The sequence below is a fragment of the Ananas comosus genome, linkage group 16 (genome assembly GCF_001540865.1).
Source record: "Ananas comosus cultivar F153 linkage group 16, ASM154086v1, whole genome shotgun sequence".
Taxonomy (NCBI): domain Eukaryota; kingdom Viridiplantae; phylum Streptophyta; class Magnoliopsida; order Poales; family Bromeliaceae; genus Ananas; species Ananas comosus.
The window spans coordinates 9,691,003-9,715,401 of record NC_033636.1 but is presented as its reverse complement, the minus strand read 5'-3'; the positions used below and the strand labels follow the sequence as shown (position 1 = coordinate 9,715,401).

General features: G+C 36.4%; 3 protein-coding genes across 3 annotated transcripts; 1 reads left to right on the top strand and 2 right to left on the bottom strand.

Annotated features, from left to right (window-relative positions):
• On the bottom strand, positions 6,377 to 7,715 carry LOC109722402 (VQ motif-containing protein 4-like). The gene has a single exon (XM_020250460.1). It carries the CDS (start codon positions 7,355 to 7,357, stop codon positions 6,623 to 6,625), a length of 735 nt encoding a protein of 244 aa, XP_020106049.1. The 5' UTR covers positions 7,358 to 7,715; the 3' UTR covers positions 6,377 to 6,622.
• Positions 9,298 to 13,862, bottom strand: LOC109722391 (dynamin-related protein 5A). The gene is made up of 8 exons (XM_020250446.1): positions 13,437 to 13,862; positions 12,788 to 12,979; positions 12,498 to 12,704; positions 11,675 to 12,103; positions 11,365 to 11,592; positions 11,071 to 11,266; positions 9,778 to 10,462; positions 9,298 to 9,639 (listed from the first exon to the last, which is right to left on the bottom strand). The coding sequence occupies exons 1-8, from the start codon at positions 13,821 to 13,823 to the stop codon at positions 9,453 to 9,455; spliced, it is 2,511 nt and encodes an 836-aa protein (XP_020106035.1). The 5' UTR covers positions 13,824 to 13,862; the 3' UTR covers positions 9,298 to 9,452.
• On the top strand, positions 20,163 to 24,320 carry LOC109722395 (O-acyltransferase WSD1-like). The gene is made up of 5 exons (XM_020250452.1): positions 20,163 to 20,436; positions 22,364 to 22,960; positions 23,093 to 23,461; positions 23,553 to 23,690; positions 23,837 to 24,320. Exons 1-5 carry the CDS (start codon positions 20,191 to 20,193, stop codon positions 23,984 to 23,986), a joined length of 1,500 nt encoding a protein of 499 aa, XP_020106041.1. The 5' UTR covers positions 20,163 to 20,190; the 3' UTR covers positions 23,987 to 24,320.

Here is a 24,399-nt window from a genome sequence, read left to right as displayed (position 1 = left end):
TAGAAGAATTTAAATTTCTTCAAATTTTGATAGAAAATACTTTAAACTATATAGATTAAGGTTAACATTCTTGATCTTGAATTTAAAAGTCCTATACTCAAATTTTAAAGATTATTCAATTTCCACCGTCCATTTTGATATAATTTATTTACTAAGTAAACGATATCGAAAAAAACTAAAATTTTATTCCTAAGACATTCATATACCCTAGATCATATTTAACGGTGTGGATCATTGATTTGAACGCCCTAAGATCGAAAACAAACACTATAGTACCGGAGCTCGGTACTATAGATAGTATAGTAGCCTAATTCTATATATATATATATATATATTACCACTATGAACAATTCATTTGATTACATGTGGTCACAAATTATATTTTTACAAACCTTATTATTTTATTTGGTAATTACCATCAATATAGGTAAACTTATCTCATATTTAAAATTACTCTCTCAAGCTGAGCATAGTTTCAACCATTACAGTTAAGTTTCTTACAGTTTTATCTATATTAGTTTAAATGCAGTTTCAATTACATGTTTTATAGTTTTACCTGACGCGCAGCATGACATGGTAAGATGGAGTCTTACGGGAGCACATTTGGTACACCCAAATACAAGAAAATTTAACTCCGACCATTTAATACGGCAGAAATATTTTGTATATAGAAATTTTGTGCACACAAAGTTATACGAGATTTGAGAACTATTTAAGCCAAACATATGTTGAAAAAAAGTGTCTTGGTTCGACTTCGACTTGTACGTGTCGTTGGTTCACAAAGTTATGCGCAAACATGATGATAATCTCATCCCTATTTATTCAATTCTGTTTGAATGTTCACAAAGGGACGAATGGTTTTGCTATGTCTCCATTTGTTTTCTCTATTACTTTTGCGGAAAAAAATATCAACAAATGTTTTTATATTTTCTACTCTATTTCTTATCTATTACTATTATCTTTTAATCCTAGTCCTCCTTTGGTACATCCATGCACCTCTTTGCACATCCTATAGATCTCTTTTGTCACCATCTACATGTAAATATGTTGTCTCTTTGAAAGCATTATTGCTTTTTTTTTTTCCCGAAATATTTTTTTCTCTCTTTCTCTCTCTATATGCATTAATTTTTGGGTAACATAGTATCATATACGATCAAAATGGCACTTAATTATAGGATTANATATATATTACCACTACGAACAATTCATTTGATTACATGTGGTCAAAAATTATATTTTTGCAAACCTTATTATTTTATTTGGTAATTACCATCAATATAGGTAAACTTATCTCATATTTAAAATTACTCTCTCAAGCTGAGCATAGTTTCAACCATTACAGTTAAGTTTCTTACAGTTTTATCTCTATTAGTTTAAATGCAGTTTCGATGGTATGTTTTACAATTTTATTTGACACGCAGCATGACACGGTAGCATGGGGGTTACACGAGCACATTTGGTACACCCAAATACAAGAAAATTTAACTCTGACCATCTAATACGGCAGAAGTATTTTGTACATAGAAATTTTATGCACGCAAAGTTAACGAGATTTGAGAACTACTTAAGTCAAACATATGTTGAAAAAAATTGTCTTTGGCTCGACTTGTGCGTGTCATTGGTTCACAAAGTTACACGCAAAAATAATGATAATTTTATTCCTATTTATTCAACTCATGTCATTGGTTCACAAAGTTACGCGCAAAAATGATGATAATCTTATCCTTATTCATCCAACTCTGTTTGAATGTTCACAAAGGGACATGGTTTTGCTTATGTCTCTATTTGTTTTCTCTATTACTTTTGCAGTAAAAAATATCAACAAATATTTTTTATATTTTCTACTCTATTTCTTATCTATCACTATTATCTTTTAATCTTACTCCTCCTTTGGTACACAAAAATTAGGGAACTGCATTATTTATCTATCGAAAAGAGGGCTCGTCTAGATCACGCAATTGTGCAGGTCCAGCACATATTGCATCAGATTGATAGTGATACTGTCATATATTTGTACGCAAAATTTTTCTGTACAAAAAATTGCATCTAATGTGGCCTCAATTTGATTGTTATTAAGTGTGCTTTTGCTTTCACATCAGGTCTATAATAAGAGGAGGATGGGCTGTCCGCCAGTAGTCGCCAGAAATTATTTGAGCTGCTGCAGACAGCAATTGAAGTCAAAAAGAGTGACACTGAAGGGGTATTTTGTTTGTAGTTTGTACTGTTGCTGATGTGGCACAATTCTATTGGTCCCAATCAGTTTCAGGATGTTGAATCCATTTTTCCACCTGGTCTCCTTGATTGCAGCTTTTGCTGACTTTTGGAGCAGTAGTGTAGCAAAATTAAGGTGCACTGAGCATGAAAAAATTTAGCATACACTTTTTAATTTATTGAATTATATTTTTTCCGAATTTATCCGTCGCATTATGATTAATAAAAAAAATATTTTTATTATATTTTATTTCTAAAATAAATATGGTTTACTTGTTAGTTGTTACTGATAATATAGTATAAGTGTGACATAATAGATTTCCTCCCGCGCATGGCATTGGATGTGCGCTCCCCGCATAAATAAAAGGACTCTTTAACCTACGGGATGGGGAAGATGCAGATTGGAGAACCATCCATTTGGTTTCAGTTTGGTCATATTAGTACCTCTCTAAAATGTGTTGTTTAAGTTAACATTTAAGTTTGTTTAAAAGACCGACTGTTCCTAACGTAAGTGACAAAAAATTTGGTTGCTGGTACCCGAGATTTCAAGTTCGAATTCTAGTTGATTCACATTTCTAACTTAAGTTTAATTCTAAATAAAATAAACGAAGCAGAGGTAACACACTATCTATCTCTTAAAAAATACGGCCAGTGTGCAGTATTAAAAGTGGTTCAAATTTTCTACAATTTTATTTGTATACGCATTTATTCGTCCTCCCGAAGTTCAATATCTCATCATAATTATTAAAAAAATTTATATTTTTGACTCACGCAAATGTCTCGTCTGTTTTTACAAAGCCCTTTATATCTGTTGCTGCTTCTTATCAAGATAAGAAAATTTCGAAATAGATAGCGTCTTCTATATATCCAAATTGGCCGTGCTCTTGGAGGGCCCGATAAAGACTAGCTTTTGAGAGTGCATGTTGTCTATATATTGGGACTCGCAGTGCTACCTACGATGTATTTATTTACTACTATTTAAGAGATGTTGATGTATATATTTTAGATATTATGTAAAGTAAGGCTACTATGTTTCTGGAAGCACAGAGTCTTCCGTGCTTACAGGTCGTTTTCCATATTACGACTTTCGAATCGTAGATCGGCTCCGTTAAACTTGATCTAGAGTATTTAAAGTATCTAGAAAATAAATTATGTCATTTTTCGATATTATTTGCCTAGTGAACGAAAGGGCTCAAAATCAACAGCTGAAAATAAAAATCTTACAAAACGTGATAATATGACATTAAAATTTTAGATCAAAAATATTGATCTTGTTTTATATAGTATAAAGAATTTTCTATCAAAATTTCACATGATTTGAATATCTCCATACCGTTAAACTTTCAAATGGCTTACTACGGTCATTAAAATTATTGATTTTGAGTCCCTTCGATCACTAGGCAAATAATATCAAAAAATCACAAAATTTATTCTATAGGTACTTCAAATACTCTAGATCAAAGTTTAATAGAGTCGATCGACGATTCAAAAGTTGCAACATCGAAAACGACCTGGAAGCATAGAAGGCTCCGTGCTTCCAGAAGTATAGTAGCCTCACTCTATTATGTACGTACAGTATGTCTTCAAATTCTAGTTCTTTACTTAGTTGCTCTGATATCTATTAGTAGTAGCTCTCTAGTTACATTTTGTAGGTTTAGACGCTTCGTGCATAAATTTTGTTATATATACGGCGAATTTATTGGAGTGTCAGAATTGTTGTCGTAATCTGTAGCATTGCAGATTAAATTGTGAATGTGTACAGAAATAGGGTTGTAGGGAATTTGTACCCAATTACCATCAGAAACTTCCTTCTACCACCTTTTCCTCAACACAGCAAAGAGGTGGTGGGACAGCCTGGATTCTTGGGCCCACTCATTAGTGGTAGGTAAAAATCCTCACACTAAGATTTGTACTTTCTAGTTAGCAATCATAAATTTACCAAGTTGAGCCACTTTAGCAATATTTTTTCTATTAAAATGTACAATATTTTTTTTTCTATTTAAATGTATGTAGACAACCCCCTAGTGCTCTAATGATGTGTTGGTGCATAAAATATTAGAGATTTTAATTGATTCAAGCATAATTCAAGGTGTTAGTTGATACTTGATGCTGCTACAATATATAGATAACTCATACACACATATGATATAAATATTTATGAATCATCTTCTTACTGAAACTGAAGAACTTATTACCTGCTATCCATGCATCCATATAAATATTCATGTATCATCTAATTTACTAATAGTCAATCTCATGGCAAATGCCAATCTATACAATCCAATGAATTGTGACTTTTTTATTCATTTCAAAAATTGATAATGGAAGCCGAAAATGAATTATGGGATTGAAAGCTGATAGATGAACAGTAGACAGATGATAATTTATGATTTTTTTTTTTGAATATATGATTTGTTCTCTGCATAGATATCATGAGTTTTTTCTATTTGTTTCAGTATGTGTTGTTTCTATCAAAATATATTGGGATCAAATTAAAATTAACAATACGATATTGACTATTATTATTTGCATTAAGTGAGTTAATAAGTGGGCAGAATCATTTATGGAATCACAACTACATTTGATAGAATCCTCAAATCTACCCGATGTTTTTTTTAAAAAAATTACATTAAAATTATAAAAAAATAGGATGCCTCCAAAAAAAAAAAAAAAAAAAAAAAAAAAAAAAAAAAAAAAAAAAAAAAAAATTTTTAAAAAAAATACCCAAAGGTTATCCCTTCTTTTTGTAAAAAAGGACAAAGACTTGGCAAATGCTTACAATTCCTCCTTTGATTGGACCTGTTTCTTTATCATTGCATTTCATATCTAAACAAATTAAGCTTGTATCTATTCACATCCTATCCTGGAAAGAGCAATTTCCACAGTAAATTAGACCATTCATTTTAATATCCTTTTTTTAAAAAAAAAATTAATTCTGAATCCAAAAATTAATCACTGCATAATTCCATATCAATAGGTCTTCAATCTCTGCATAAAAATTTGCATCAATTTCAGCAGGACTCCATCACAGTTTCAAATAGATCCAAAAATTGGAATTACATATAAAATTAAGCAATAAAAATTTTCCAACACAAATTAGTGGGTAACAGTAGATACATTAAAGTATAATCGCATTATAAGAAAGGGGATCCTTTTTATTTAAGTTTACATTCATAATATATATTTACAAAAGCATATATGTTTTTGTAGATCACGGAAATGAGATCGACCTTTCGACTTCGGTTTGAGTGTGAGGCGAAGTCAGAATTTACGAGACACAAATTTCTTGCTTTCTGACTTTTCGCTTTCAAAAAATTCCTAACTCTATTAAGACTTCGTAAAGATTGCGTTACGTGCGATGAAAAAGTACGATGAAAAAATATTCTGTTTATTTCCGTACATAATAGTGCGTTCAACATATCGCAATAAGTCGATTACGATATATTTTTTACAGAAGCATATTTCTATATGCTTTTACCGCAACTCAATTTTATTTTTAATAGCGTAAGATGAAGCTCAATACCAAACTAAACACAAGTCTCTTTGATTAAACAATCATTCCGAAATTTTAAACCAAAGTAAAATAATAAGAAAACCAGAACTAAATTTTGTAAAATTTTTTGGTTTTGAAATCTTAGCCACAAATAAGGATTCTTTTGGCATTCCTTCCCTTGCATCCTACTCTTCTTAACATAACAGCTGGTCCACCCTGTCCAACCAATTTGAAATTGCAAAGACTTAATGGGTTTATTTATTTATTTATTTATTTCTTACTTTACCACTTTAAAATTAAAACAATAATAATTAGTGCCCACTTTAGCCTTTAAAAAAAGCATTGTGTTAGGAAAAAGCAAGCCCTAATTCCTTGCTAAGCTCTAAAACTAATTTTCCTTTTCTTTTCCACCATAGCCCATAGAAACAACCAATTTTAAAAGCATCTTTAATGATTATTATTATCTCCCCATAAATGCATTTGCTTTACCCTTCCATTAATGGAGTTTAGGGGGAAAAGAATTAAGAAATAGAAACATGTCAGTTACCAGTGGAATTAATTCTCAACTTAAATTCCTCTTTTGAACATTAAATTGAAGTAAAATTAAGAACCCAGTGACAAGCTAATCTATGGAATTTTAGAAAAGGAAAAGAGCAAATTTGGAGAGTTAGGAACAAAAGAAAAAACAAACAAAAAGAAATCCCATTTATGGAAATAGCCACCAAATCTCAAGGTTGGTAAATTTGAGTTCTCTTGCATCATAGAAATCGTAGGAAACATGAAAATCAAAAAAAGCAAAATCAAATACATAATCATCAACCTCTAACCAAAAAAAGAAAGTAGGAAAAAAAAAGGGAGAAAAGAAAATCCCAAGATAATAAAGAGAAACCCCACGAATTAATTGTGATGAGTAGTAGTTCAGGGAGAAGAGGAGAGTTGGGAGGAGGTCACCGGGAAGAGGGGGAGGAGGCGCGGCGGGGGCTCGGCGGCGGCGGCGGCGCCGCGCGGCGAGGGGTGGAGGTAGAAGCCCTTCTCGGCGATCGCCCTCTCCTCCGCCGCGGCGGCGGCGGCGGCGTCGGCGGCGAAGGAGTCGGGCGGGCCGGGGCGCGGCGAGCGGTTGAAGACGCCGTCGGGGCTCAGCGGCGTCACGGGGCTCAGCGTCAGCGCCCGGAACCCCAGCATGCTCGGCGACGGCACATCGCTCTGCCCCCACGGCGAACTAGGGTTAGGGCTAGGGTTAGGGTTAGGGCTCCGGAGCGCGGGCGCGGGGAGGGGGCCGATCGTCTTGAGGCTCTTGAGGCCGCCGCCGCCGCGGCGCTCGTAGAGCTTGAACGCGGGCTTCTTCGGGGCCACGGCGGCGCGGGCGGCGGAGGGAGGCTGCGGCGGCGGCGCCGATGAGGACGGGGATCCGGTGAGCATCTGGACGACCTGCTTGAAGGAGGAGGGGTCGGCTTGGACGAAGGTGGTGGAGGGCGCGGTCTCGACCGGCCGCGGCGGGGGCCTTAGGGTTAGGGAAGGGGCCAAGACGCCATTGTTGGCGCCGGCGCTCGTGGAGGAGGAGGAGGAGGAAGAGGAAGGCGACGATGCGTTGGGGGAGGCGGGTTGTGGGTGGGGATTTGAACACTCTCGACCGTTGGATACTTGGTTCTGCATCGATGGGGATTAGGGTTAGGGTTAGGGTTTGTAGTGGGAGAGGAGATGAAATGCGAAGCTCTCCTACTCTCTCCCTTCTCTCTCTCTCTCTCTCTCTCTCTCAGTAAGAGGCTTTTCTCTCTCTTTTGATACTCTCTTTTGTCCTTAAATGTAAATTAAGAGCTTGTAATAAGGATCTAATTGCACACTTCACGGCCTTTGAGGGGGCGAGTTGAAATTGTGGTCACAAAGAGGGGAACGGGATGGGCCACAGAGAAAAGCGACGCGTCATTGACTTGGAGAGCCTCTCTCTTTGACTCTACATAAACGGGTTTTGGATCTACTAAATTGTCTTTATTCTATTCTCTGAGGAACAATTATAAATAGCATATTTATCCCAGAAATGTTTGTGTTTTTATTTTTGCTCTCTTCTTGATAAATCTTTCTTTTATGCTTTTTAGCACACAATAAAGAGAATAATTTAAGTTGGAGAGAGAGTAGGGTTTTATTTATTTATTTATTTTGTTTTTCTTAGTAGCGTATAATTGAACTATCTCTAGTCATAAAGGATGAAACAAAAGGTGGCATCTAATAATTCCTTCATTTGATGGGTTACGAGAGCAACAACACTCTCCCATGGCTTCCCACTAAATTCAAACACCAACATATAAACGTCACGGCTTGCCAGATATATATATATTTTACCAAGTATACTATTAATAATATATAAATAATATTTACGATCAAAATTTTATTTTTAGATTATTACTATTCTATTGATCTCACAAATTTTTAGATATGTAATAGTCAAAATATTAATAGCAAATATTATTTTCATACTACTAATAATATTTTGGTACTAATATATATATATATATATAGTGGTGGAAATAGTAATGATTACTAAGCACAACTTCTCCCTAACTTGCCTTTCTTAATTAAATGAAATTGAGTGGGTCAAACTTTTTCTAGGTAAAAGTTTGTGTAGGGCCCCCCATTATAGCCCATTAGAAATGGACCCTTTTAGCTTTTAATATTTTAAATTGACTACTTTAAAGTAATTTTTAGTAAATAAAATTAGAATAAACTAATGAATGACCACAGATATAATACCCGTGAATTTTAGTAAAATTTTTAATTTAACTAACTTGTAGAACCAGTATTAAAGAAATTATAAATTATTAAGAGAGTATCAATTAAAAAGTTAAATTAAGTGTCTTGTATTGGTTGGTTTAAATAATACATTAATAAAATATGAGTATTGCTTGATGGGACTTCTTTTTTGGTGAAACTATTTTCAAAAGGACATCAAGGCTTTTACTAAAAGTTTCAGACTTTAGACCTAAAGATCCTTTAATGGCTGTAATATGAGCTTCATGATTTTAAGATAGATAAAAAATAAATGGTAATTTTTTACTTTAATATTATTATGTCATAAAACCATATTACTCTAATTATATACTATTGGACACTATATTATCTCAGTTTTACAAGCTTGCTACAATTTTTTTGTTTTTTTTAACTGAACAAGAACCTGATCGATGCATATACCCCATCTATTAGATAGATGAGGTGTAAAATGTACACTCCGGATAGAATATACATGTAGCATTGCTCTTTAACAATTACACTGTTTTTTACATTGCTCCCAAACATATCCTAATTAACAAAATAAATTCTACTAATAAAGAAAAAATAAGTTAATTTTTTATCTATTAACAGAATCAGAATTAATAAATTTAATACATCTGTATTAAAAAGTGGGACAAGTATAATGAAGAGCCCTATACACAAGGATCAGCACAGCTCAATATAATAATTGTCTTTTAAAAACTGACAAATTGAAAGATTGGATAGTAAAATTAAAACTTTGAAAAATAGATAGTAAATTCAAAATGATTCATAATTCTGATAGGTTATATATGTTTTTACCAAAAAAAAAAAAGATAAAAAACTCGCCAACTACACTATCTTATATGTCAAAGGTAATTTGACATTGTGAAAATTATTGAACGAAACGCTGATACAGTAAAAGGATGAAAGCCACAATACAACAAGTGAAATTCCTGTCTCAATCATTTGAATTATAAAGCCGCGAAATCGAAGAACTCACACATTACAGTGCCCGCGATATGTTTTTGAACTCACTCAAGCAAGACTGCAAGATCTTCTGCCTCTTGTGAAGAGACTGGTACTCGCTCTGAAGAACATCGATCGCGCCGGGCGCCACGAACATGTCCATGAACTTTTCGTCGCTCACCGCGAACAAATCCAAGCCCAGCGCCAAGAACAGCCTTTCTCGACTACATGAAACCAATCAAACTAAGATGATCACTAAAAGCAGCATAAACCTTTTAACTTGAACGATTTGAGTGGTTTATTGTCTCCTGAACAGAGAAACTAATTTGCCGAAAAATAAGCAGTGCTGGCATTTAACTTACCATGGGGTTAAGAATCCTGAGTTCAAGGCCGAGGGTACATTTCTTTCAATTAGAACTTCACGCATTCTTGCAAAATATTGAGAGGATATTGAACAGATATTGGAGTACGACGACCCGGATTTTGAGCCAAAATCGTTGCCGCCGAACAAGATATTGGTTTGGTTTCTATTTGCATCCGAATTTCTTCCATACGTCACCATCCTTGCGTGTCTTTTTCTTCCGTTAGCTTCCATTAAGTTACCGTTCTCTTTCTTATTCGCGACATAGGGATCATTCGGCTGGTCGGGTGAGGGCGTCTCGGGAACCGTCATTTGGCTTTCCTTAAGCACTTCCTTCGATTCGGTTCCTTTACCGGGTGGTGTTTGTTGTTGATCTTTTGGTGGTATGTTCTCCTGATTTGTGACTTGCATTTCAATTTGTGGTGCTGCAGCACCTTCCGATAAGTCGAAATAGGCTGCTGTTGGAAGCTGATTCAATCTGTAAATTGAGTTCGAACTAGATCCGATCCCAGCTAACAAATCATTTTCGTAGCAGATGTGAGAATATGGGCTAGTGACTGCATCAAGGTGGTGTCGCACCAGTTGCTTGCATTGCTTGGAGAGATCGAGAATGAAGTTGTTATATGAGCGTCGTAGAGAGGCAAGAAAGCCGATGTATCCATCCATGTCCCTGTTATTTTGCCGACCTATGCAAAAAAAAAAAAAAAAAAGGAAATGCGTAAGGCAACTGTATTACTAGAACGAAAAATAATACCTCTCAAAAGCAGGAAAGAGGAGATAACATCATTTGAGGTAGTAGTAGGATCATACTTTCACAATAATACGAACTGGTTATCTAACCTTTATTTTACTCATCTATTCTCCGGACTCCGGAGATGTAGGTAAGATATGTTCTTTTAAGATTTTGCTGCGAAAGAGAATAACCAGAAAACTTCCCATATTTTTCATGTATGAATGACTATTAGGCTCTTTAAGAATGAGAAGGGTGAAACAAAGACCTGTCGTGGAATGGGGGCCATCAAATAAAAGATAAGCAAGAACCAATGCTTGCCAGTGCAGTAATTCCTACTTAGAGTTTATGACTATTATGGTATGAGTTAGTAGTATCTTTAGTTCATATAATACGAACCATTCTCTATGTAATTCCTACGTACAGTTTATGCAATCTTCAAATATCTATAAAGGTTTCAATCTTACATGTTCATCTTTGTAGCTGCAGACCATCTTAACAAAATGGAAGATATTTGCTGATGTTTGCCAAAAAACTAAAGACTCAAAAGTGATTTATGCTTACGTTCCAAGTTCTGAACACGATTACGCTCCATTGCAAGGTCAAAAAGGCTCTGTAAAACGAAGGCAAGTCGGTCACAGGCAGTATCAAGAAGAGGAGCAAGCCACGCTCGCGCAGCGGCACGTGCTATTTCAGCAGCGGCCTCTGTCACTCCACGGCCTCCACCTCTTCCAGCATGAGCAAGTAGTATATTTGCAACCTGATCCCATTAAGAAGGAAAATCAAGCAACTCATTCACCAACATAGCAGCATATGTAGTCTATGACTAAGAAAAAAGAAAAAGAGGTTTTATTTTACCTTCTCCCTTGACACTTGTGGGCATTCTATTGAGTACGTTGCACAACGAAATTCATGCATTACCCTCTCAAATGCAGCTCCACCATAAAGCCTGAGAGTACAATTAGGAGGCTTTACTGCAACGGTGACACCTGGCCAACTCCCAATACCACTCTCTTTTTGTTCCTCTTCTGTAGTTTTTCCCCATTGCTCTGGAGCAGGATCAGCAGCTCCATCAATTAGCACACCCTTTAACATTTGAAAACAAGTTTGATTTATGCTTGTTCCACATGTTTTATCAATACGGACAAAAAGAATGAGAAATTCTTACCAAATGATGGCAAATAGAGGCAGCATGCAGCATCGCCGACTTCCTAAGATGAGAAACATCAGAAGTTGCATGCAATTTCGACTCCATCTGAGAAAGCTCCAAGGAGACTTCACTGCATCTCTGCTCTAGTAAGGCAAGGGTCGCCGGAGCTGCTTCTTTGTACCTCTTTTGAAGCTCAGATTCTAAGTACTTTCTGAGACAGCTAAAGCCAACATAGGTTCCAAATTTCTCTTCATTGAAACCTCCTTTGATGTTGTCGCGTAGGTGGCGCAATATGTCTGAATCTACCTGGCAAATTTGCCTGCGGAATTCGTCATTAGAGATAGTCCCCCTATCTTTGGGCAGAGCCACAAAATATGGGTGGGTATTATCTCCAAGGTAACCACTTGCACTCAAATAGCTATCGACTTCCCACCGTTCAGTGAATTCCTTCAGAAGCAGCAATATGGATAACAGATCATAAGGGCAAATATTCATCATTAACACATAGTCACAGAGTAAAGAAAATATTCATCATTAACACATAGTCACAGAGTAAAGAAAATCTAAGTGTTAGTTGGCGATGTTTTCATTTAAGGCACATGAGGCAATTTTGTTCGCTATTGGTATTGCTCAAATGCTCACAAACCTTATATTCATGGGCTTCATATGACGACAAAAAACCAAAATGTTGTAGCACCTTCTTTTGCATATTTAATTTCTTAAACGAGTTTCCAAATTAAGCAACAATAGTAGGGCTAAAAAGTTCACCCTTCGAAATCAAATTTGAGGGACATGTATGCATATTATTCTTCAGCAAGAAGAAATTTCAGGTGAGATATACCTTTAATCTATTGTCAAATTTAGAGATGACGATAATTGTCCGCTTAAAAGTGGGATCAATCTCACGAACAGCGTCCAACCAAAGCGAAGAACACCACTCCACACTGCTCTGCTGGAGGAAGAGAAGAAGCCGATGGGGCGGGCCTGCTAAGGACTTCACCATCGACAATATCTCATTGGGTGTGTCCTCAGGTTCGCCCTTCTTAGCCTGTGAAGATAAACATTGTTCAGCATTGACTATAACATAAATTGCTTCTAATGTTCCCCCAATTATTTTCTAAAAGGAGAGACCTTGAGAACAAAACCGGGAGTGTCAATGATGGTGAGATTAGGGCAGTGAGCATATTCTGCTCTCATCACTATTGGCTTCGACGAAACTGCTGCTTGAATCTTTCGCAGATGAGAGTCTGTTCGGGATCTTATAAGATCGGCAATCGCAGAAGATGAAACCAACGGATTCCCGTATTCTTCTGAATCTTCATCCTGTTGTCATAACAGGGACAGGTAATTCCATCGCAAAATACACATAACACTACCAAAATGCAAAATCTGCGGCTAACATAACAATAAAAAAACTCACAGGGACACTCTAAACCATTTTACACCACCTCAACTTTTTGTACTTTTATTTTACATATAATTTTCGCTAACTAAATTGGGGAATTTGCTAACTTAAGTGATTGATTTCTATGAGATTAATTGTTCTTTACTTTTCCAGCTGAAGAACTGTAGTATTTGCTTATTGTACGCAGGTTGATAAGTGAATGAGCCGTAAATTTTGGTCAAATATCAATTTGAGGGTCCTATCTCAAAATGGAATTAATCTCTCAAACGAAATCGTATGAAGCCCTAGATAGGATCAGGGAAAGATAGAAACCCTAGGAGAGCTCATAGAGACGATCCGATACATCAAAAAGCTCGGAGATTAGAGGGCTCCGACCTGGAATCGGCACCGGGGCTCGAGTGCGGAGGGGTCGTGGACCATCTGAAGCACGAGGGGCCTCCGCGTGCCCATCTCCACCTCGCGGACGTTGAAGCGGAACCCGAGGAGCGCCTCCAGGAGCGAGCTCTTGCCGTCCGATTGGCCACCGACGGCCACGATCTCCGGGATCGGGAGCTTCTCCCCGAACGCCACCGCCGCCGCTTGGAGCCTGTTGTAGGCCTCGAACCGCGACTTGAACTCCGGCACCGCCGCCGCCGCGGCGGAGACGGAGGCGGCGTGGTCGATCGGGTGAGGTTGCGGCGGCGGCGCCGCCGTTCTCGGCCTGAGGACGGAGGAGGGTTGGGTCTTAGGGTTTGGGGTTTTGACCGGGGTCGAAGTCGCCATGGGAGAGGAGGAGATGGAGAGAGAGAGAGAGAGAGAGAGGGAATGAGGATTTTTGAAAAGAAGAGGGAAGAGAGAGAGAAGTAGCCGTTCGAACTTCTTTTTGTGGGTTCGGGTGGATGGTAACCGGAAACATCCGGTTCGCAAAACCTTCCGGACCGAGATTTGTCCGTGGACTCGGTTCGCCACGTCATTCCTAAACCGATGAACTAACAGCGGAGATTGAAAGTGGAGGCGCGACTCCAATGGACGGAGGGTTGATCTAACAGCGGTTCACATCTGATCCGGTGAATACGGTCTATGTATAGTTGGTGATGTTAAACGGGTTCGACTTGGGTCCAAGCAAGAGTAGAGGATCCGACCCTGCAGAGCCGACTTAAGTGTGTTTATAATTTGAGAATGTAGCATCGTGTAATTCAAAAGGGATTTACACACACATATTTTAGATTCGCTAACACATTAATTATACATGTAGATATATATTTTAGAGCAAATTATGCACATATTATTTGAAAATTGAACATGGTGTATTTCTGCATGTATTATTTTAGAGCGCGAGCGCCGCCACGACAACGATCTCATGTCTCTTAGCAGCGAGAAATATTTTCTTAGTCCAAAATATTATTTATATATATTGTTGGTGTGTTGTTAAATTTAGATAATATTTTTGCAATGCATGCATAAGTTTAGTAAAATTTTTTATGTTATACGTATTAGCATGCAATATTATAAAAAACTTGCAGCAGTACTATCCAGCGAAATCACAAGTAGATTAAGATTTTCAAACACTCGAGTCTCAGGGGAGATGTACTAAGCACAATTTAATCACTCACAAATAAAAATAGATTAGACCTGATAATAATACTAATTATTCAATTAATGAGTTTGCTTAACTCAGTGAATATAACCTCTCCTGTCAAAAGTGGCTACCTTGCTTTATATTATTCATTGGGCTCAATATGCAAATGTATACTAATCAGTCAAAATAATCTCCAACCCAAAAATTATTTATATAATAATATTTACAATCATATATATATTATTCATTTTTGATGATAGAGATCTTGATTTGATGATATGAATCATTAAAATTGATCCAAAATATTTGAAGAGTCTAAAAGTTAAATTTCATAATTTTTAGAAGTTATTAATATAGTGATCAAAGGATCAAAAACTCCATTATTTTTTGCAACATATTTGAGCCTTTTATTTTCAAAACAATTCAAATTGTTTGAATTTTTGATAGAAAATTCTTTATAACATTTAGGCAACGTTTGATAACCGATTGGATTATGAATTAAGAAAATAAAACCTCTATTTTCAGAAGGTTATTTTTTTTCGACTGTTCATTTTTCGACTATTCAATAGATGTTGTAATGATTTTTAAAAATTATAAAAGTAGTTTTTAAATATTTTTAATAGTATAGATCAGTTTTAACATTACTAATTACCAATCGAGATTTTCGATCATCTAAAATAACTTTCTTTTTTTTGAGAGAGAAAGATAGCAAGCTACCGGCTTAATTTATTAGGAAAAATAAATTCGGCGTACAGAATGGAAGCAGCCAAAGCCTCCAGAGACGAAAAAGAAGAACAAAACGAAAAAAGAAAAAAACAGAGTAAAGAAACAAAGAAAACAATCAGAGGAAAAAGGAAAAGTCGAGGGGGTGATGGTCATCTGCTCCAAAGCAAGGGAAACTGCGGGGGTCAGTCGTCGGCAATTAATCAATCTCTTTCCACGAATTAAGAAGAAAGTTAACACACTCCAGCGCGTGAGGAGTGGGGTAATTCGCTTGGAAGATGATATTGTTCCTCTCAGCCCAGACGACCCACCAGATGGCCGACAGCAGAGTTAGGATATGTATTCTGTTTCTGGAATCTTCACAAGCAATAGTCGAGCTCCAGAGCTCTCGTGCTTCACCCGTAGGTTTGATGAGTGCATCTGGCCCGTCCACGCTGAGTAAGAATTTAAAAAACACACAATTTAGGAAGAGACGGTCGCAACTTTCTAAGTCGAAATCGCAGAAGACACAATGCTGCTCTACAGCCCATCCACGTTTTAGAAGTCTGTCTACACCGAGGATCCTTTTCCAAAGTAGCACTCAAGTGAAGATTTGATTTTAATTGGGATTTTCAATCTCCAGATAAACTGAGACGTTTGGTCTCATAATTTTAATTTTAATCATCTAAATTGACTTGATAGGATAAAGACTACTATCCTCTTATATATATATTTATATCAATAACTCTTTCTTATTAATGGTGTATCAACTCTGTTGACTTTTGCAATTACAAAAACTATGGTCATAACTGTGATCATGTTTTATATTCAAATCATTGATTGTTGTACATTAATCTTGCATTAAGGGTTGGGTTTCAAAATTATCTATATACATCCTCGCGTATGCATGGATCGAGGTCAATGCAATAACTTGCCCCTGTACTCACCTGCGTTGCGCTTGCATTAATCTCGCATTAACTACCAAACTGAAAAAACATAAATTCTTATATAAATTTTATGTATTTAGTATTAAATTATATGTTATAAAGAAAATTTGATCGTACCAATTAGGACCAATCACAATCACTTCGTCATTTTCTTTTGGAAAAACTCCAAAAACTCTCCATATGATTTTACATTTTTTTATTTTAATATTCTATGATTTAAAGTGTATCAAGTTAGTACCATGTGGTTTCGCACTTTTTCATTTTAGTACCCTGTGGTTTAAAGTGTATCAAGTTAGTACCCTGTAGTTTTTAAACCACTGAATACTAAAGTGAGAAAGTGCGAAACCACATAGTACGAAAGTGAAAAAATACGAAACCACAGAATACTAAATTGATATACTTTAAACCACAGAATACTAAAATGAGAAAGAGTGAAATCACAAAAGGAGTGTTTAAAGTTTTTCCTTTTCTTTTTTGATGTGTATGATGGGAGTTTATAAATGGCCAATCTTTTCCAAGGTGACTTATTTGATGCATGCGAAAGTTACCCCCCCAACCGCTGACATTCACAAAAGTCGTTATCGGACCTGCACTTCCCGGAGAAAAGAAACAGGTGGTTCGGGCGGTAAAAATTTATTCTCCACCGTCCACGTACCAGCTCCTGGTGGTTAAATGCACAAAACTACTCATTCAATGCTCACTCTCTTTACACCTCGTAAGTTATTTTCGATGATGGAATATACGAATTGATTATCAGATTGGTAGACTGACAGGATATAAAAAATAGGATTAATTTTATGCAGATTCTAGTAAATATAATGAATGACAAATATATCCCTATAAAGTTCAACTTTCATATATTGTTCCTGCAAAAGTCCTGATGTTTTCAAATATATCACTGTCGTTAGAATCCGTTAAAAAAATACTTAACCTTAATTAGTTTTTGACTTTTTTACCCTTCTTATATTATACTGTTATGATTTTTTAAGAGACATATTTATGATGGCAAAATTGAAAATATGAACGATTCTCTAACGGTAACAACTTCCAAAAGGATATATTTGAAAATATTAGAACTTTTATAGAAACAACATATAAAAGTCGAACTTTGTAGGAATATATTTGTCATTCACTATATTTGTAGGAATATGTATGAAATTAATCTTAAAAAATAAATTTCATATTTTTTCGACATCAGTTGATTAATGATCAATAGGTCTCAAAATTGACCAATGTGATGCAAATATGCAATCGTAAGTTTCACGGTTTAGAACAATTCAAATCTGATAAAATTTTGATAGAAATTTTTTTCGGTATTTAAAAAAAGTGCAGTATCTCTGATATGAAATTTAAATCTTTTATTATTTTTTTATGAGATTATTATTTTCAACCGTTTATTTTGAAAGTATTTATTTTACTTTCAAAACATAAGTGGAAAGAGAAACACTATTTGTACTTATATAGAAAAAGAAATGCTATTTGTAGTACATCCAAAAGTTGTACACAAATTTAATATTTCATTCATCTAAGAATATGAATAAATATTTGTTTACATTTTTAATATTAGAAAAGTAAAGTATGATAAAACTTGTGTAAAATAAATGGGCCTTACGTACACCAGGTAGTGTTGGTATATATTGAGCACTACTTTTCTGGCTAGAGAGGTTATTTTTGAACCATTACGTTTGAAAAAAAAAAAAAAAAAAAAAAAAAACAGAAATTTGGAAGCATTATTATGCTTTGATACGAACTATATAACCGACCATGAAAAATACTAAAATACAATAATTTTTAGAAGAGATACTGTTAAGATTTTGGATAGATTTGTAGTTAATTTTTAGTTGAATTGGGATAAATATTTAAATTCATTAGAGATCAATTAACTTAGATTTAGATATTAAGGTTACAGATTGTTGGATGAGATTGACGGTGAGATCGACGGAAATGGCCATAAAGTTTGAAATCGAGAAATTTGACGGCAAAAATATGAGCAATCCTCGCATAATAAAATTGGACAAGATGTAGAACACGCAAAAGACAAAGCCGTTGGAGGTTGCGGATGCAGCATGAGAAAGATGAGTGGAAGGCGCTGAATATGTTTCATCTATCATTAGCATATGAGATTTATTTTACAAATTAGTCAGTAAATATACAACAGCGAAATTGTAGAAGAAATTAGAAGATTTGTATATGACAAATTTTTGACGAACAGACTGTATCTAAAATAGAGACTGTTCATATTGTGGATACAAGAGACGGCCAGACCGTATGAGCATATGACTGAGTTCAATAAAGTAGTGATCCGGTTTACCAGTATCTGAGTCAATCTGGATAGTGAAAACAAGCCGCTGATTTTACTTTTTTCATTATCGACGGCATGTGAGCATCTAGTTGCTACGGCAATGCTCTTAATGAAGGCTCCCTTGCCTAACTACCAAAGAGAAAAGCTAGGCCTGGTTGCATGCACCAAGATTTACGGGTGCATATGAGAAAGAAAAGAGAAGAAGCTTTTTTTTAGTTTATGAAAGACGAGAGAGAGATGAGAGATTCAGAAATAGCATTTAAATCGAAACTATTCTACTGCAGAATATGAGTCATGTACAATGTTTTATTGGTTAATGAATCTTATTTCACCTGTATATTTTTCTATTTGGCTTTCTTTTGTTATAGTTGTGTCAGCAATAACCTTTACTAAGGAGATGTAGTTATGATAAAAATCTAATTTGACAAAATCTGAATCCCAAAAGTCGGTACCGAAATGAATACAAGACCAAGAGCAGTCGGTATCAGAACAAGTTGCAAATTATCAAATTCTGGCTTCGGGCGAGCATCACATTCCCAAAAGATATAATTAATATTTGAGAAAGAAGATAACTACACATTAAATATATATACTTTATGAATCGAAAACACTAACACACCTAGCATACATCTCTCTAACTAAACTGAGCTCATTTAGTCTCGGCCATTGCACCCAACACAGCTCCAAGGTCACCTAACACCTACATGTAGGTAAGCAAACCATGACAACTCCTATCCTATATATTAATAATTAAACCAACTCTTACATGAATACAAATTCTCAATACTATTCTAACTATGAAATTTTTTACATATATATACCTAAGCTCTTTGACTAAGTTTGGATTATAATTAACTTGTCGAGAAAGAGTGTTGAATATGACTATATACATCCCGTTGCTTCAGTTTTCAGAAAAGAAATTATAATTGTTAACACAATTAATATAGACAATTAATTAATTAAACTTTAGACTATATACCATTCCTGTCACTTCGCACTTTCTCATTTTAGTACCCTGTGGTTGAAGTGTATTACTTTCGTACCCTGCAATTTTATTTTTTTTCTTTTTGTTATCACTTCTATTATTTTTTTTCGTTACATAAGTGATAAAGTTAAATCTAAAGAATACTAAAGTGAATATTCGATAAACTATAGGTGGGTATCTGAAGTTTTTTGCAAACAATTTAACAAAAAGTTAACAGAAGGGCTGACAAAAAAAGAAAAATAAAACTATATGGTACTAAATTGATACACTTTAAACCACGTACTGGGTATTAAAGTGTGAGAGTGAAAAACCACATGAATAGTATTTAAAATTTATCCTTAAAAAACTAGCAAGTTATCTGTTTCATTAATTTTTTCTTAAAAAAATTAATATAAACTCAGTTAAAATGTAAAGCAACTAAGCTTCGAACTTGGGATATTAAACCCCATCAGGCCATCAGGCTCTTAGCCAATTGTGCTCAACACCGTCGATTTTTGGGACCTAATTCAAAACGACCGATAGCGGAGGGGCTCATTTCGCATTTTCGCCGGCAAGGACAATATAAAACACCATCATGAGAATGGAGTTCAGTAAACCACCTTAAACTACCATTTTCCTTTTCTGGTACTACTTCAATGGCCGTAGCCTCGAAGGGTGGTGAAGAGTTGGCGATGAAGAGAGAGGAGGAAGAAGAAGAAGAAGAAGAAGAAGAAGCCATGGAGGCGCCAGTGAGCCCCATTGGCCAATACTTCAACAGCGACGCGCTCTCCATCTCCATCCTCGGCATATTCGAATCCGAAGTCGCCATCGACGAGGCTCCGGTTATGTCGACGTTGGAGAACGTCTTCATAACCCTTCATCCGCGCTTCTCTTCTATCATGGTATCAGATCGAGCTTGTTTCGTATCTTTCTTAAAATCTATCTTTTTATAGTTCGGTTAACATGATTTTATACGTAATATCAGATGTCACACGCTAATAAAATTTACATAAGTTTTTCTTTTATATAAATTATTAATAACTACAAAAACTTTAAAATACTAAAAATTGATATCATTCTTCCATTTCTAAAGTAGAAAAAAAAAAGGTCTAAAGAAATGTAAATTCCTACATGTACGTATTTGGTTATGGTTGTTAAAGTATTTTTTTTTATGATTTTCTATATTTGTTTTAAACGCTAAAATTATTAATAAGATTTAAATAATAAGAGAGCAAAAAATTAATAACCATATATATTTTTTTTCAAAATTTAACATCAAGATGAGTAAAGTGCAAACAAAGAGTTATATCTAAATAAAAACATTATCTGCATATACGCCATAACTTTTATTTTGTTTATTATTTTTATTGTAAAAGAGTTGAAACCTAGAGATGATTTTAATGTAAACTTTGTATATATTTTTTTGGATAAACTTCAAATGCCATCTCTGTGGTTTCGCACTTTCTCACTTTAGTACCTTATGATTTAAAGTGTATTAATTTAGTACCATATGATTTCATTTTTTTTCTTTTGTCAGCTCATCGTTAAGATTTCGTTAAATTATATATAAAAAATTTTAGATACCGCCCATAATTGTCAAAAAATGTTAAAAAACATAGAAAGAAGGAAATTAATTATTAATGAAAACATTAAAGGGTGTCTGTTGCTGTGGAAAAGCATGGAAACTATGGAAAAGTTATTTTCATATTAAAATGAAAGCTATGGAAAAAATGATGGGAAATGCTTTTCCATCGTGAAAACTATTTTATGGGATATTCTAATTAATACTTTTTCTTAAATTGCATTTAAATTTCTACAATGTTAATTTTTACTTTTTTAAAGTGGATATTTCACTTTTATTTCAACTTTTCAAATGGAAATACTAACATGGCTTTTTATTAAAGAGTATATTTCACTTTTATTTTTTCAAATAGAAACTTTTCAAATGGAAATACTGACGTGGCTTGTAGCGAAACAGTCAAATGGAATCTTGGGTTTTAAAGAGGATATATTTCTTTTTTTTATTTCATCTCTTAATTATTTTAAATATTCAATATAATTTTAATATTATTATATAAAAAATACTGATTTACCAACAATCTTTAGTAAATACATAGTCACCGTAAGCAATTTATCATCTGATAAGCTCCATGCTGGGCCACAAATTCTGGAAGGCTGGTCCAGTACTGCATGATCCAATTTCTAAGGCTCTGGCCCGAATCTTTCTTCCACTTGTCTTTGTATGGCTAAGATCATACAAATATGGGCCCAATCAGCACGGCCCATATCACAACCCTATCTCTCTCTCAAAAAAAAAAAAAGTAAAAAGAAAAAGATGAAACTGTGGATCATAAGTGCTAACTAATTATTCCGAAAGTACGTGAAACTGTGGATCATAAGTGCTAACTAATTATTCCGAAAGTACGTGCTGATATGAAGGGCCCATTTATTACACTTAAGGGCTCAACCACAGCACTCGCAGGTTGCGACTTGACTCAACCTATCTAGACGTTGTGTCTACTGTTGGGCCTCTTATCATTAAGTCTATGATAAACCACACACCTACTCAACTTATTAACCTCTTTGGTCTATTATTACGGGGCATAAAATTTGACCTATTTTAATTCATAGCCAACAAAAACTCTCTCTCTCTCTCTCTCTCTCTACTAAAATGCTTGTCACCCACCACCCCTACACTGTAATTGGAACATGAATATTTCTCACGAAGAATGTTATACTTATAAACAAATTTACACAAGTTTAATTATTAGATATTATTATACATTTTTCTTTTTCCATTAATGTATACACATGTATATATGATCTCAGGTTCGGGACGATCACGGGAACCAACGGTGGGAACGCGTTGCGGTTGATCTAAATCAGCACGTCAAATCCCCCACGTTCCCGGGGGGCTTAACTACCTACGACAAGCAAGTGAAACAGTACATGACAAAGATAGCCAACGATAAGCTGCCCCAGAATCGTCCCCTGTGGGACCTGCACATCATGAACTACCCGACGGCGGCCGCGGCGGCGACGGTGGTGCTGAAGCTCCACCACGCCCTCGGCGACGGCTACTCCCTCATGGGAGCCATCTTCTCGTGCGTGCGGCGCGCCGACGACCCCTCACGGCCGCTCACGTTCCCCCACTACAAGCCGCGGGGGCCGGGGACGGCGGCGGCGGCGGCGGGGAAGGAGGGGGGTAAGGCGAGCGCGGCATGGCGCAGCGTGCGGCGGGGGGTGGCGGTCGGGTTCAACACGGTGCGCGACTTCGGGTGGAGCCTGCTGAAGAGCAACGCGCTGGAGGACGGCCGGAGCGCGCTGCGGTCGGGGGTCGCCGGCGTCGAGTTCCTCCCCGTGGAGATCTCCGCGGTGGCTTTTGCGATGGAGGACATCAAGAGGATCAAGGATAAGCTCGGCGCCGTGAGTATAAGTAGTTTTAGTGGATGTCAAATTGGTAACTAAACAACGTCAGAGTCAACGAATGATACAGTCTCACGTTGGAGACCGTCTCCACTATATTTTTGTTCATCCTTCTGTTGCGCCTGCTAACAGACCGTGAACGACGTGGTCGCCGGCGTGATGTTCTACGCGACCCGGCTCTACGTTCAAGCTGCTCAGAAAAACGGCGGCGGCGACGAGAAGCAGCCGGCGATGACGGCGCTGGTTCTGCTGAACACGAGGCTCGTCACCGGCTACCAGAGCGTGGCGGAGATGACGCGGGGGAGGACCAAGTCGCCCTGGGGCAACCACTTCGCCTTCCTCCACGTCTCCGTCCCCTCGTGCGGGGCCGACGCCAGCGCGGCGGATCCGGTGAGCTTCGTGCTGGAGGCGAAGAGGACCATCAAGGCGAAGAGGGCGTCCCTCGCCGTGTTCCTCACCGGGCACTTGCTCGAGGCTCTCAGGAAGCTCAGAGGAGCTGAGGTACGTGCGCATGCTACATATCTAGTTCGTCTGTTTGTTCGTACATCATAAATTTATCAGAAACTCATTTATATCATATTTCATCACGTAGGCCGCAGCTCGTTACCTACATGCTACACTGAGGAACACGAGCATGGGGATCACAAACCTACCTGGGCCTGTAGAGAAGATGTCTATTGCTGGGCACCCTGTCAAGAGCCTTTACTTCATGGTGGTGGGTTCACCTCAGGTAAGTAATAGCTCTCCTGTTTGAACGTCAGAACAAGTTTTTTTTTTTTTTTTTAGTTCCGTCGCTGCGACGACGGCATAGAATAATTAATATATTTCATCTACAAAGTGATTTAATCGTACTCATCATTAATGGTTTGTTTGCAGAGTCTCACAGTAACTGCTCTTAGCTACATGGGACAGCTCAAAATTGCAGTGGGAGCAGAGAAGGGGTTTATAAATTCTGAGCTCTTGGTCTCATGCATGGAGAAATCTTTTGAGAGGATCCTTGAAGCATCTGTTGGCAAAAAAACCTAATTAAGAGCGCGTAATCATTCGAATCGAGCTTTAATTTATGGAGTAATGCTATGCTTACAAACACTTTTACAAATTTTCTGCAAACTGAATCAGGCAAGTCATATTTCATTGGTCAGAAATAAATCCAGATACTCAAAACACACGAGCTTGTAGGAAGTTTATACAGAATTTGTGAGCATAGGATCATTCTTGTTTAAATCTTTTCTCACTAGCTTGCTCTGTTGTTTCCTTATTATATATACTATTTATGTTCTTCAAACTTGTAGTTGTTTCCACAGGACCAGTTGTAAGTGTAATTGGGGTATAGTTCAATTGGAGGTTTTTTTATTTTTAATCTTGTGGTTTGAACAGTTTGGCCTCATTTAAACTTAATCTTATTTAGTTGGGCCAAATAATCATGGTATATAGTAGTG

Bases quoted from the DNA above. Each gene is read 5' to 3' on its own strand.
- LOC109722402 (XM_020250460.1), bottom strand. From the start codon at position 7,357: ATGCAGAACCAAGTATCCAACGGTCGAGAGTGTTCAAATCCCCACCCA.
- LOC109722391 (XM_020250446.1), bottom strand. From the start codon at position 13,823: ATGGCGACTTCGACCCCGGTCAAAACCCCAAACCCTAAGACCCAACCC. The intron at 11,267-11,364 runs GTAAAATAAAAC...TAATGGGATCAG, and splicing joins CACAAGTGTCAAGGGAGAAG to GTTGCAAATATACTACTTGC. The intron at 9,640-9,777 runs GTAAGTTAAATG...GGTTTCATGTAG, and splicing joins TCAGGATTCTTAACCCCATG to TCGAGAAAGGCTGTTCTTGG.
- LOC109722395 (XM_020250452.1), top strand. From the start codon at position 20,191: ATGGCCGTAGCCTCGAAGGGTGGTGAAGAGTTGGCGATGAAGAGAGAG. The intron at 20,437-22,363 runs GTATCAGATCGA...ATATGATCTCAG, and splicing joins CGCGCTTCTCTTCTATCATG to GTTCGGGACGATCACGGGAA. The intron at 23,691-23,836 runs GTAAGTAATAGC...GTTTGTTTGCAG, and splicing joins TGGTGGTGGGTTCACCTCAG to AGTCTCACAGTAACTGCTCT.